General features: G+C 41.7%; 1 protein-coding gene across 4 annotated transcripts in view; it reads right to left on the reverse strand.

Moving 5' to 3' along the window:
* herc2 (HECT and RLD domain containing E3 ubiquitin protein ligase 2) overlaps positions 1–12796 on the reverse strand; it is a 74782-nt gene that overhangs the window by 17392 nt on the left and 44594 nt on the right. For all 4 annotated transcript variants that reach the window (XM_044128861.1, XM_044128864.1, XM_044128862.1 and 1 more), the window contains exons 40-63: positions 11793–11940; positions 11483–11679; positions 11154–11384; positions 10936–11074; positions 9952–10098; positions 9480–9622; positions 9086–9353; positions 8866–8999; positions 8153–8251; positions 7897–8065; positions 7674–7799; positions 7488–7596; positions 7062–7201; positions 6784–6974; positions 5829–5934; positions 4938–5029; positions 4672–4847; positions 4464–4575; positions 2673–2754; positions 2357–2591; positions 2100–2277; positions 1409–1490; positions 302–473; positions 57–201 (exon numbers count right to left, since the gene is read on the reverse strand). In XM_044128861.1, coding sequence (XP_043984796.1) covers positions 57–201; positions 302–473; positions 1409–1490; positions 2100–2277; positions 2357–2591; positions 2673–2754; positions 4464–4575; positions 4672–4847; positions 4938–5029; positions 5829–5934; positions 6784–6974; positions 7062–7201; positions 7488–7596; positions 7674–7799; positions 7897–8065; positions 8153–8251; positions 8866–8999; positions 9086–9353; positions 9480–9622; positions 9952–10098; positions 10936–11074; positions 11154–11384; positions 11483–11679; positions 11793–11940 — 3621 coding nt within the window. The remainder of the gene's footprint in view (positions 1–56; positions 202–301; positions 474–1408; positions 1491–2099; positions 2278–2356; positions 2592–2672; positions 2755–4463; positions 4576–4671; positions 4848–4937; positions 5030–5828; positions 5935–6783; positions 6975–7061; positions 7202–7487; positions 7597–7673; positions 7800–7896; positions 8066–8152; positions 8252–8865; positions 9000–9085; positions 9354–9479; positions 9623–9951; positions 10099–10935; positions 11075–11153; positions 11385–11482; positions 11680–11792; positions 11941–12796) is intronic.

Below are 12796 nucleotides of genomic sequence, written 5' to 3' on the forward strand. Positions count from 1 at the left end.
TAAACCTCATGCAGGACTGTACAGGGTAAAGCAGAACTGCAGTGATTACTACCAACCTGTCCTGTGTCTGTAACAGCCAGACAGTGCAGAGCTCCAACAGCGACATGGACGATCTTTTTCGCTCTCAGTCCCTCCACCATCTGGGGCTTCCGCACATGGACATCGGTACCGTGGCCCAATCGAAAGTAGTCACCTTTGCCCCTGTTAGGTGGAGGAAAAAAAAAAAAAAGGCAATATGAATTTTCTCTGCCAATATGGATAAAAGACGTTTGATCTTCTAGGTAATGTTTGGTAGTCTTACCAGGTCCAGACGCCTCCAGATTTGGTCAGCGCCAGGGAAAACTGCGCCCCGCACTCGATTTGGCAGACTCCCTGTCCGTTGAGCCTCTCTATGTTCTGGGGAATGTTGCAGCCCTCGCTGCCGCCACGGCCGAGCTTTCCAAAGTCCCCGTCGCCCCAGGAGAACACCAAGCCTGGCAAAACAGATGCAAACGCAACGCAGCTTGTTTTCTCCAAGTCAGTTTTCAAACAATGTCACGCAGAAACGTGTGCGGTTTCCATGGCAATGGAATGCCAATGTATCTTCTTGTAGTTTGGGATGATGACAGAACGTACAAATGTGATAAACTTTGATGCCTAAAACGAGGTGACCAAGGTTGAATTTGATGTAAACCAATGTATCTTCTTGTAGTTTGGGATGATGACAGAACGTACAAATGTGATAAACTTTGATGCCTAAAACGAGGTGACCAAGGTTGAATTTGATGTAAATTCTTTCGCATCCACACAGAAGGTTAAAATTATCATTGTCAGAAAGTGTAGGAGCTTCTTAGAGAGACAATTTCAAAGAGTCAAAATGTTAAGTCAAATTTCTTTCATGTCAGATATGTATGCCATTTTTTTAACAACTGAAGTTTACATAGCTACTTGATTGTGCGATGAAATGGCTCCATGTGCCTGAAACATACATAATACTGCTCCTTTATTGAATCTCGGCTTGTTCCTAAACGTCCTGAACAATTTCATATCATTAGAGGGGACAGTTTGGGGCAGATGACTGAAACTTTGGACATAGTATGGTGTAAATACCAGACAATGATTCCACTGCCTGTTTTGGGGTTGATAAAACAAGCCAACGTCAAGTTTCTAACTCTAATTAAAATGTTACAAACTACAATAAAATCCACGTCCATGCCAAGAAATGGATCAAACTTCACCGTTTTAGATAAGTAGAGCGGTCATATATCAAGCCAGAATTATTCTAGGATCTTCTTAGTGGCTAAAGAAAGTGCATGGTCTCTGTTCAGATCAGAACAGATGTACTTCTGACTGACGTTACATAATCTTAAACCTAAAATGTTCAATTGTCTATTTGGCCAAAATAGACAAGAGGTCGGAACAGATATACCTTCATCAGTCAGGGCTAGAGTTTGAGCATCCCGGCTCCCGCAGGCGACCTGGATGACTCTGTGGCCCAGCAGCACTTTCACCTGCAAGACAGAAACACAAAAACACATCATTGGTCCTGCGCCGCCCGTTCACACAAATTCTGTCACAATAAATTCTGCTGGATGACAAATTGTCCCAGAATTTATTGCAATAAACAATAATATTGTTTTGAGACTGTTTACAAGTGATATAATTTTAAAACGGCACAATAATGCAAGAACACATTCACAAAGATCAGTAAACTTTAAACACTAATGAACATTTAACTCTGGAAATGGAAAACATTTTAAATATCTAAAATAAATAAAAACAACAAAAACAATAAATAAAATAAATTATGAAGTCTCTGCAAATAAAATTGTCATTCAGAAAAAGGACTGGCTGAGACCAAATCACCAGACTGAAGACTTTTATCATCCATTTTGGGAAGTAGTAGAGAAAAGAAAAAGAAAAGAAAAAACATGCAGATGAAAATTATGGAGTTTAATTTATAATGTGATTTATAATTTATTGATCCACTGGTCTATGCATGAATATACATTGTGCAAAACAAAATCTACAAATATCTGACTAATTCCAACAGGTGTCTCATAAGAGCTGAGTGAGAAAGCTCTGTAAGGTGATGGGGCCAGTAAAGGAGGAGCACGTACCAGTTTGGGCCTCAGCTGGGTGGTGTTGTCCCCGTGTCCGAGGCGGCCATATTCCCCCAAGCCCCAGCTGTACAGCTCCCCGCTGGAGGTGATGGCGGCGCTGTGGGAGCTGCCGCAGGCTATGTCCCGGATGCGCTTGGTCTTCAGAGCCTCGATCAGCCGGGGTTTATCACAGTTCCTGAGGGAGAGGTCAGATGCTTCTTCAGCATTTTGAATCCCTCACAGGCAGAAATGACGTTCATGTCAGAAAAACCCACATTCTACTGAAGTGCCCCAGCTTGCCGTCGTCTCCTTCCCCCCAGGAAAACACTTTCCCGTCCACGGTCAGTGCCATGGCGTGGCGCCCGCCTGAATGCACGGCCACCTTCTTCACCACGTAGTTGCTCAGTGCCGTGATCTGACGGGGGATGGGGATGGTCCCGCTGGAGAGGCCCAGACCCAGCCTGCCGTTGGTGGCCTCTCCGCAGGCGTAGATCTTCCCCTCCACGGTCACTGCAAACATGGATCAGCGGTCACCAACAAAACATAATACAGGAGGAGCCAAAGAGAAAATAAAGGTTTCATCAGTTTTACCTGCGAAGAGACTCTTGGAACCGCCGGCTACCTGCACCACGTTGAGAGCAGAGAGGGTTTCAGAGAAGGAGGGGACCTTGATCTGCAAGGGAACGTATGCATGGGTTCAAGAGCCTTAAAGAGACACGCAATGCCAAGCAAACTGATTTACAACACTTGAAATGTTCGGCATTTTGTCACAGCAACAAACTAATGTACAGAGACTGGTTTATCAGAATAAAAAAAAGACTTCATAAAAATGAAGATTTTTAAACAGGTGTTGAACATGTGTTGCTTTAAGTCCACATTTCTGTATTAAAAATGTCTTTTTAATCATAGGCATGCAAATTCCTTTTAAGGGGGATTAGTTTTTCGTTTTGTTTTTTTCCCCCTCCAGGGGGTCTTTTTGTGGGCTCTAGTGTCCCTACATGACAGTGGGCTGACAGGAAACGGGGAGAGAGAGGGGGGAAGACACACGGCAAATGTTGCCGGGTCCGGGAATCGAACCCGCGACCGCCGCGTCGAGGACTGAAGGCCTCCAAATGTGGGTCGCGCTATCCCCTACGCCACCACAGCACGCCCCAAAGGGGGATCAGTTTTATTAGGATTTTTGCACTCAGTGGACGTGGACTCGGAGGTCTAAATGCTTATTTAGACCTTGGTATAAATAAGCATTTTTAGGTTTAGCGGCCTGAAAAGCTATAACAAGGAAGTGTTTGAGCACAGAAGTTTAATCCCTGGATGACCGGCTCCAGATCATGTATGATTTATTTAGAATGGGGAAAAAAAAGTACTTTTTGTACATGCAAAATTGGAAAAGATCTGGTTTAAATGGGAAAACTTGATCGTGGTCAATTGTCCAGAACATGTGTGACACTATTTACTAATTTGAATAATAATAATGTTAGTTATTTTCATGTTTAGTGTACACCACCTCTCCTATTATTTTTATCTTATCGTATTGTATTTTTGTCCATGTACGATTGTTCATGTATGTTTAGTCATGTTAAGGAAAGCTTGGAAAAAACAAAAAATGTTTTGTTTTATTTTTCACTGGTTTGATATGATGTTATAACTTTAAATGTCATGTTTTTATGGGCTGTAAATGGAAAATGATCAAAATTATCAAAAATAAAGTCTTTCAAACATCCATCGGTGTGCAGTCTTTCTATAAAATATGTTTCACTTTAAAAATTGAAGTTTTAATCTTTTTATTTATTTTTTATTTATTGAATGGGCCTGCATTTTATTGGGATTTTATAATGTAGAAAACACAAAACACTTCACAATTGTTAAGAAGAAGAAAATGGATTGTTTTTAGAAATTAACATCTTCAATTCAAACAATACAGCCTGAGTTACTTGTTTGAAAGTGATCAGTGAAGAGTTGATCAAACAAAACACTGTCAATATCATAGACCTAAAGATGCTACGATATTCTTATATAAACAGACAAATTGCTGCTTCTTTATCAATACTGCTTAATATTTGAGTTATAGCCTATTTTACAACACATTTGCATTTAAGATAAAAATGTTGATAAATCTGAGTATTCACTTTTCAGCAGAGAGTAGACATTTTCATATATCATAACTCATAATAAGGGAAAAATGTCTTGTTCCACTGACAGATTGTTTCACTTAACAGCAGTACTTATCAGTATTAAGGAATTATTAACGTAAAACAAAACTCTATTTCCTGTAGGTGAGCTTTGTCGTATTTTAAGTGTACCAACATATTTGCACTAGGAATTAGACCAGAAATATTTGGTACGATTTTTGTGTGTAAGAATTATTGTTCATTTAAACTCCACCTTTGAGCCCTTCAGTCCTCCCAGCTGGTCCTTGTCATTCAGCCCCCAAACGAACACTTTGGTCCTGATGCTGGCTGCCGACTCCAGTCCTGGTGACTTCTTCCGAGCGAGACTGCGGCAAAAGAAAATAAACACACTACCACCTCAATCATCGAATAAATAAGAGCAGCGTGTTGGCTGCGCCAGTAAGAAGTGTGGGCCACCTCACCTTCCAGCCGTGGTTTTCTCGTCCTCCTCCTCTTCGTTGTCGGATGCCAAGAAGGGCACAGTGGCCAGGTCCTCATCCTCAGCTCTGATGCGTCCTACCATGCGGAGTCCGTGAATCTTGCAGTCTATGCCTGAGCTACGGCACTGCTTGATCGCAATCTCAATGTATCTGTGAAACTGATGGGTGAGAAGTGGTAAAAAAATTTTTTTTAAAAGATTGGAAAACTCAAGGAAATGACCAATAAGAGCATCTGGAAGTTTAGCAACCTCGGTGCAATCGGTTAGCAGGAGGACGGTGGTGTCTGTGGGGTTGATGTTAATCGTCTTCAGCTCGATTAAATTATTCAGAGAGTTTCCACCTGGTAATAGAGCAAATAAAAATGATCAGCAAACACTGCTGCTTACACCATCTTAAATTAGAACAAAAGGGGGCTGGAGAGGAAATGCATAGTAAGACATTTTCAGTTTTGAAGAGAGACGTACCGATCTGATATTAATATCTGTATCGGTCCAGCTATTGAAAATAATTCTTGATCAGCTGCCTGATCCATAAGGACAAATCTAGTCAGTCTAATTCTAAGCTGTGCTCTGAGCAACATCATGCTTTATTATTTAGCCAACATGAAATTTAGAATTCATAATTCCACTTTCTGAACCATTTCAAAGGTTGTTTTGATTTTTACATGTTTGATCACAGCAGTAAACCTACTGTATTTTTCAGTTTCAATTTCTTTTTATTTATGTTTTAATTAGCTGTTATACTGTGAATTGCACTGAATGAACAAATTCCAGTTGTGTCGTTTTTACAGATTTGACTAAGCTTGTGAAAATATTAGAGTTCTTTACTGGTGCAGAGTTATCAAATTTGTAATTCAGTACATTTTTGTCCATGTTTTTTTTAAAAAGACACATTTTCAGTCGATTCAGCTCTGTTTTTCTGTATCAGATCGGTATCAGCCGATACTAAACCTCAGATATCTGTATCGGTGTCAACATATTTTTTATTCTTCATTTAATTCCAACAATGCATTTCAAAGACAGTTGGGAGACGCCTCAAAATAACAAAGTTAACACATTTGTTAAGAGAAATCAAACAGGAAACAGTTCCAAGCAAAACAGATAAGTATTTATTTGCATTTAATATTCATCTGAAGTCACCTGAAACCACCACCAGTGAGGGCATGTAGCTGCTGTCTGCTGGGTCTACGATCATCTTCAGCCTGTGGACCAGAACGTCTGGGAAAAGCTCGAGACGAATCCAGTGCTGCAAACCCCGCCCCACAAAAAATAAAACAGAAACAAACATACCAAAAAGAAAAAAAAAAACAAAAAAAAAAAACACATAAAATCCTGTCAGTACATGTTTTAAGATGCAGTTGTGCCAGATGGAATCATATTTAAATGTTCGGTGTCAGTATACCCAATTAAAATTAATCCCTGGCACTGGTAATTGGTGCGAAGTCTGATTTTATCAGAAAAAACATTTTAAATATGATGTTATCAGATCAACACACCCATCTACATAAAGTTAGTAGTAAAGAGATGTGCAGAAAGCAGCTGAAACCCCTCGTCTTTAAACTGTATGACGTTCAAAGTTCTAAATTCATGAAGCAGGAAAAAAGATAAAACATTCTGTAGTTTTTCTGCCTGAAAAAGGTTAACTGAAAATGCACTGATACGTTGAATTATCAACAAGTTATATCAAAACAGAGAATTAAAATGGTAGCATTAGCTTAGCACCTCAACAAGGAGCAAAACTCAACTAATATTGATCATATGAGGTAATATTAATTAAAATAGTATGTCATTTTAAGGAAAGATAAGATAATCCATTAATCCATAATCCAAACTTCTATTTAATCCGACAAAATATAGTATAGAAAAAAAAATCAGCATACAAGCTGAATTATAAATATAATGTTAGCCTTCAAAGCTACAGAGTGTCTATGTATCTGATTAGCATTGATTTTCATGTTGTATGTAACAGACAAATTGTACTCTTAATTGACTCCAATACTCTTAAATGATTCCAGTATTTTTCAGAAAAAAGAAAAATCCTGATCGGGACAAAGTTTAAACTGAAAAGCTGTACTAATGTCGAGCCACAGCTTACCTTTCCCTGTGAGCCGGAGGACTGCCAGCACTGATCGCTGCCGTCAATGAGGCGGGACGCCTGGTTGACGGAGGACGATACGCTGAGGTTCTTAACGGCGCGGGACCAGTCATCGATCAGCATCCCGCGCTGGCTGTTGTGGTGCTTCTTGAGCTGCTTGCCCGAACGACCACAAAAGGCTGGAGACTGGCCTGGAGGCAGTGAGGAAGAAAGTTAACAACTCAAAGACCGAACAACGTGCAGGACGGATGCTACGTCGGCGGGAAAGCGAGACTGACCGGGCTCGTTGATCCGGCCAAAGGAATGTCTGGTGTTGTGTTTGCGCGTCTTGAAGCAGGTTTCGCAGAAATCAAAGTCGTCACAGTTTTTGCACTTGAACCTCGGGCCGTTAATGGGAAACATCTGACAGCCGTCACACCTGTGGGCAGCAAGAGGTTTTGACGTTTGAATAACATGGAGAGATGCAGTAAGAGGAAAAAGTATGAAACTGTTTTACATTTTCCCAAATTACAATAAGAATTTCCACTTATTTTAACAGGATATTATGTGACAGACCAACACAAAATGGTTCGTAATGGTGAAAGAAAATACAAATGATACATGGTTTTCAAATTTTTTTAACAATCTGAAAAGTGTGCCGAATTTGTATTCAGCCCCTGAAGAAATTCCAATGCTACTACCAGATTTTCTAGACTATAAGTTACCTCACGCCAGGGTGAACACTGGGTACCAGCTCCATCTCAGACAGCAGACCAGTCCAGTGGGACTGCTGTGGGAAGTCCACAATCACATCCTTTCCATTGGCACTGAAAGCTGTGAGCGGTGAACAGAGTTTAGTTCCAAACAATGCCAGACAGAGATCACACACCCTAAAACCAAATCAGACCTACCCTTCACTACCCCGACACTCCTGTGTGTTACGGACCCCCATTTGTACTTTGGCGTCGTAACTGTGGGCTTCACCCTAACTTTGTCGCCAATTTTTATGTGAGAGGGTGAACTTTGAGGTGGGAAACCTGGAAATACAAGCCAAGGTTTTTAAGTATAACAACGGTGTACGTTGTTATACTAAAAAACCATTTTCAAGTTTCCTTCAAATGAGCAAACGCATACCAATCAGCTCAATGTGGATGTAGCGAACCCAGTACGTTCCTCCTTTTTGTTGCCAGTCGCACTGCACGTTCAAGTCATGAAGTCCATCTCTGTCCAGCTTGATCACCTTCCCAACGTCTCCTTCGTACACTTCCTCATACGTTCTGCAGCACTTCACCATCATCCCCACCTGCGGGGGAAGCCAAAAATAACCCCGTCATTAGATTGGTTCATCCCTTGATGCAGTTTAAACAACTCTGCTCAGGCAGAACGTCACCTGGATGTTCTCTCTCACGTAGACGGCATAATCATCGTTGGTTTGGAAATCTGACCTCTTCTTAAAAGTCTGGCTTTCAGTCACCACAGCCCCCGCAGGCTAATGTAGCAGAGAGGAGCAATCCATCAGTACTTCCTGTCATGAATAGCACTTAAAACTGCAGAATGTAACTTTTACCAAAAAATCTTTTTTTTAAAGTTTTTTAAAACTGTCACCATGTCATGACAATTTCAGACAGGTAAAAAAAAAAAAAGAAGAAAAAAAAGGAGCTTCTCCACTTGTTCCCAGTGCCACTATTGCCATCTGACATAATCCACTGGTCTCGATCAAAAATAAGCAATCTGAGATAGCAGGAGGGTCTTAGAGCTGTCAATCAATCCTGTGTATGTCCTGCTAACTGTTAAAAGTGGAGAAACAACTTGACATTCCAGGAAACTGTTTATCTGTCGTCATCGGAGCATGTATGCTCAAGCTACGTAGCTTGAGCATACTAGCTTGAGCATGCATCACAGGCTTCTTTGTGGAGAACTAGCTGTCGTATAACAGAGAGTAAGGAGGAGGATATGAAAGGCTCTGATTGGTTGTTTCTGACCAAGTGTCGCTTTTCTGCAGATGGCAATAGTAGCACTGGGAAGAAGAAGGGGAGTTCCATCTAATCCCAGCTTTAAAAGACAAAAAGATGTGTAAATTGAAGGGAAAAAAAGGAAACGTACAACGGAGAAGGCCGGCTCTGCCTCCTCCAGCTCCTCTTCGTCTGAGTACTCATCAGACACGGTGTCGGCATCAGAGAGCTCGGTGAAGTGGACGTCGGGATGGTCGAGCAGCCAGCTCACCAGCGCTTCCACGCCTGATGTATGAGCTCAGTTACGATCAAGATGCACATTTAAAAGCTTTTATTTATTTAATGAAATGATACACGGCATGACGATCTACCTGGGACACCAGAGGTACTGCCTGTGGTGCCAGACAGAGACTTCAAGGCAAACTCTATGTTTTTCCTTGGGAAGCCCATTTCCATCAGCTGGAGGACAATGGGTAAGGGAGGCACAGGGGAGGTTTTCTGCTTCTTCTGCTTGGGGGGTCTGACGTGCTGTATGGTGACGGGCGTGGTGGCCTCACTGGAGCTGCTCTCCTCAAACAGCGGAGAGGACGGGTGGGCCGACTCCACGGCCAGGTACTGACACACGGCCAGAGCTGCTGCCTACACATGCACACACACACACACACAGGTACAGGTACAAGAGCAGAGGTCAATCTGAATGCAGCGCACAAAGCTAGGTCCGATTTACTGCTGACCAGCTGATTGAAGTAAAGTCTACTCATGTACCTCCATCTCCTGTCGGTCAAAAATGGCTTTGATAGGCGAGGGCTGAGTGGCAGCAGCCAGGAGCTGCTGCAGCAGGATCAGAGGGGGCAGCGGGCCCTCAGGGGACAAGTCCCCGACATCAGGGGACGTCGCCACCGGATCGTCTGCGTAGAAGTAGGTTTGAAAATTCAGCAAAATCCCAGTGTTATGTCACATTTCTGCTCAGCGGCGGGCTAAATGTACCTGTATTTATTCTCACAAAAACTCTTTAGAAATTGGCAGTTTGTAGAAAAAAAGGAATGAAGTGCTTCACTATGACATTAAAAAAAATAATTCATAGGAAGAAAACCCATTTTCTGTTAAGTAAACGCGTTTTCCTTTCATTAACAATAATTGTTTCAAACGAAAAGAAAACACCAAATCTTCCCACCGCCAAAAAAAAGCTTCAAATTAGGACCAGGCAATAAATCAATAATATATATCAATATGTTACCACTGGGGCTGGGTCCCATGTCAACGACTGCTGGCTGGGAGAGGATCTGTCGGAGTTTGTCCTGATGGGACAGCAGAGCTCGGCCTGCTTTTAAAATGTAAAGTCTCAGCTGCTGGCAGCGCAGGAGATGGATGTCCACCTGGTCAGCTGCAAACATAATTATATATAATCAATACATCAATCAAACTTTACTATTACGAAACAATTTGTAAAAAATGCCTGTGCAATATCTGCTTACTTAGTATCATGATTGATCAGTTTGACGGTAAATACGTTTCAATTACAAATGTGTGTAAATCTTTGGCTATATTCTGCTAATGTCTTAAAAAAAAGACATAAAGTCTACTCATGTACCTCCATGAGCAGTTGTGGTGTTTCCATTAATTAAATTAAAATCACACGTGGATATGCCATTTAAAGCGATAAGTCATTAAAAATGACAAATTTAAACACTTAGATGAAATTGAGCCATGGCGCTAGCTTTCATCATCTATCAGCATATCAGAGCAGATGTCAGCATCTTATTCAGCCATTGGAGCGACAAGCCCCGCCTACTTGGGAGCGGCTACGTATGCGGTGCTCAGCAATTTTGGAACTCCGCATACGTAGCCGCTGTGTCATTCCATTCAAGTCTGTTCAAACTGGAATGATAAGTTGTGTCATTCCAGCTTGAATTTTGGAATGAAACAACTTTTTATGAAATGTGTGATGCGAAATTGCTTTGATTTCATTATTTCATTTAATTCTTTTTTTTTTAAAGGTTTTATTGGCTCTAGTGGCCTTTATTTGATAGTGAATTGACAGGAAACTGGGTAAAGAGAGAAGGGGGAAGACATTCAGCAAAGGTTGCTGGGCCAGGAATCAAACCTGCGACAGCCGGGCATCGAGGACTCCATGTGGTTTGTGCTGCACAACATCAGCTCCTCTATTCTGTCTAATTCTACAGTTAAAGGAAACGCAGCTACAAAGATTTGCCTCCAGTACCTGTAAGTCCTCGGCTGAGGGACTTCTTTATGCGCTGCTTCTCCAGTTTGCTGCCAGCCAGGCTGACCAGCTGAGCCCAAACGGCCAACATGGGCTCATTCAGAGGCAGGTTCTGCACACTGAAGGCCACGCCAGGCAGCTGAGGAAAACAGTCAGCAGATAAAATTAATCTGTTTGTTTGCTCTGCGAACAGAGAAGCAATTAAAAGTCTTTCATACCGGTTTGAGATGGCTGAGCAAGCAAACCCTGCAGGTTCTCATATCGTGGAACTGGACCGTGATGCGTCCTTTTGGGGTGATGCGCATCACCGTTCCCTCTCCGTACTCCTCGTGGATGACTTGCCCACCCAGCCTGAGGCGCCCGTCGATCCCGCCAATCACAGCCAGCACCGCCATCAGGCGGCAGACCCGGGGACCGTCTGAGTCGGGAAAGTACTCTTCCAGGAAACACTGGGATGAAAATAGCGTGAAGGAAATGTTCCATGAAACCCTTTTTTTTTTTTCTGACTGGATTAATCAGCTGAATCTATGAAAGCAGCAACTCTTACAGCTTCAGACTGACAGCCGGCCATAATATCACCGATGGAGCCTAGCTGAGTATTGATGTAATCATTTATGAGGCTGTTCCACTGGCCGAGGGAGTGCAGCGTGCGCAGCACAGCCACAATCTCCTCCGCCAGCGTGCTGCTGTGAGTGGCTGTCAGAGAAGCCTGTGGGCGGGACTTCCTCCTTCTTATGGAACCTTCTGTGGAGACATTAAACAATTTTAAAATATATGCAACTATATACATATATATATATATATAAACATAAAACTAAGAATTGGAACAAAAAGTTTAAACATAAAACTCATCTGACCTCTGAGAAGTGGCAGGTCTGAGGAGCAGGTGCTTAGAAGACTTCCTAAGAAACTGAACAGTTTCTCCACCAGGAACTTCATATCCTGTGAGCGTTCGGTCTTGTCCCATGAAGGCAGAACTGCTTGGAGGAGTCTCAGTGCCAGGATCTGTTTACAACAGAGAGAAAACTCAGAGTTTGTTATACAGATTAAGTTTTTTGGGTGCTTTTAGACGTGCTTGAGGAGACTGACCATGTTTTCCCTTTTTCCTAAATAAAAAATTTAGTTCTGAGTAGAAATGTAACAAGACATTGGGTTGTAACCAGAACAGAATTTCCAGCTTGATTGGCCCTGACCAGTAACTGCCTGGTTGTGGGAAACTCTGTTTTCTAAAACACGTCAAGATTTGCATGCTGTGAAAGAGCGAGAGAGAGAGCAAGACTTTAGGAGATACTAGGAAGGGAAAATGTATTAAAGCAACATGTCTCCGTTTTATCCTTTCAGACCTCCATCTGTTATGAAACGTCTTAGATTTAGAAATTAGTTTGAAAATTTTAAGATTTATGGAGAAGATATACATTCTGTAAGGTTCCGGTGTCAAACTCGAGGCCCACAAGCCAAATCCGCCATGCCATAACCGTTTATGTGGCCCTCTGGACTCTTGAGGGTCACATAAATTGAACATTAAGATAATTGTGTACTTAAATATTATTTTCCCAGTCAAATCAAACCAGTTTTCATCTGTATGAACTCAAATTACAGCGATGCAAAAACAAATAGTTACAATTTAAGAAGTACTCATTTGTTGCAGAGAAAACTATAATATTTTAACAATATGTTAATGGGTAATTTTATTAATATATTTTGCCACAAAATGAGTTTGAAATCCCTGCTGGTTTCACCAGCTCAGATTTAAGACTTTAAGACCTTTTTAAGACCAGTGTGAATGGAATGTAAGACCTGAGCCTACACAGAAATTTATGAACTTTATCCAGGTAACTGGTAATAAACTTGCACTTATCCA

Source organism: Gambusia affinis, linkage group LG10, assembly GCF_019740435.1.
Source record: "Gambusia affinis linkage group LG10, SWU_Gaff_1.0, whole genome shotgun sequence".
Taxonomy (NCBI): Eukaryota; Metazoa; Chordata; class Actinopteri; order Cyprinodontiformes; family Poeciliidae; genus Gambusia; species Gambusia affinis.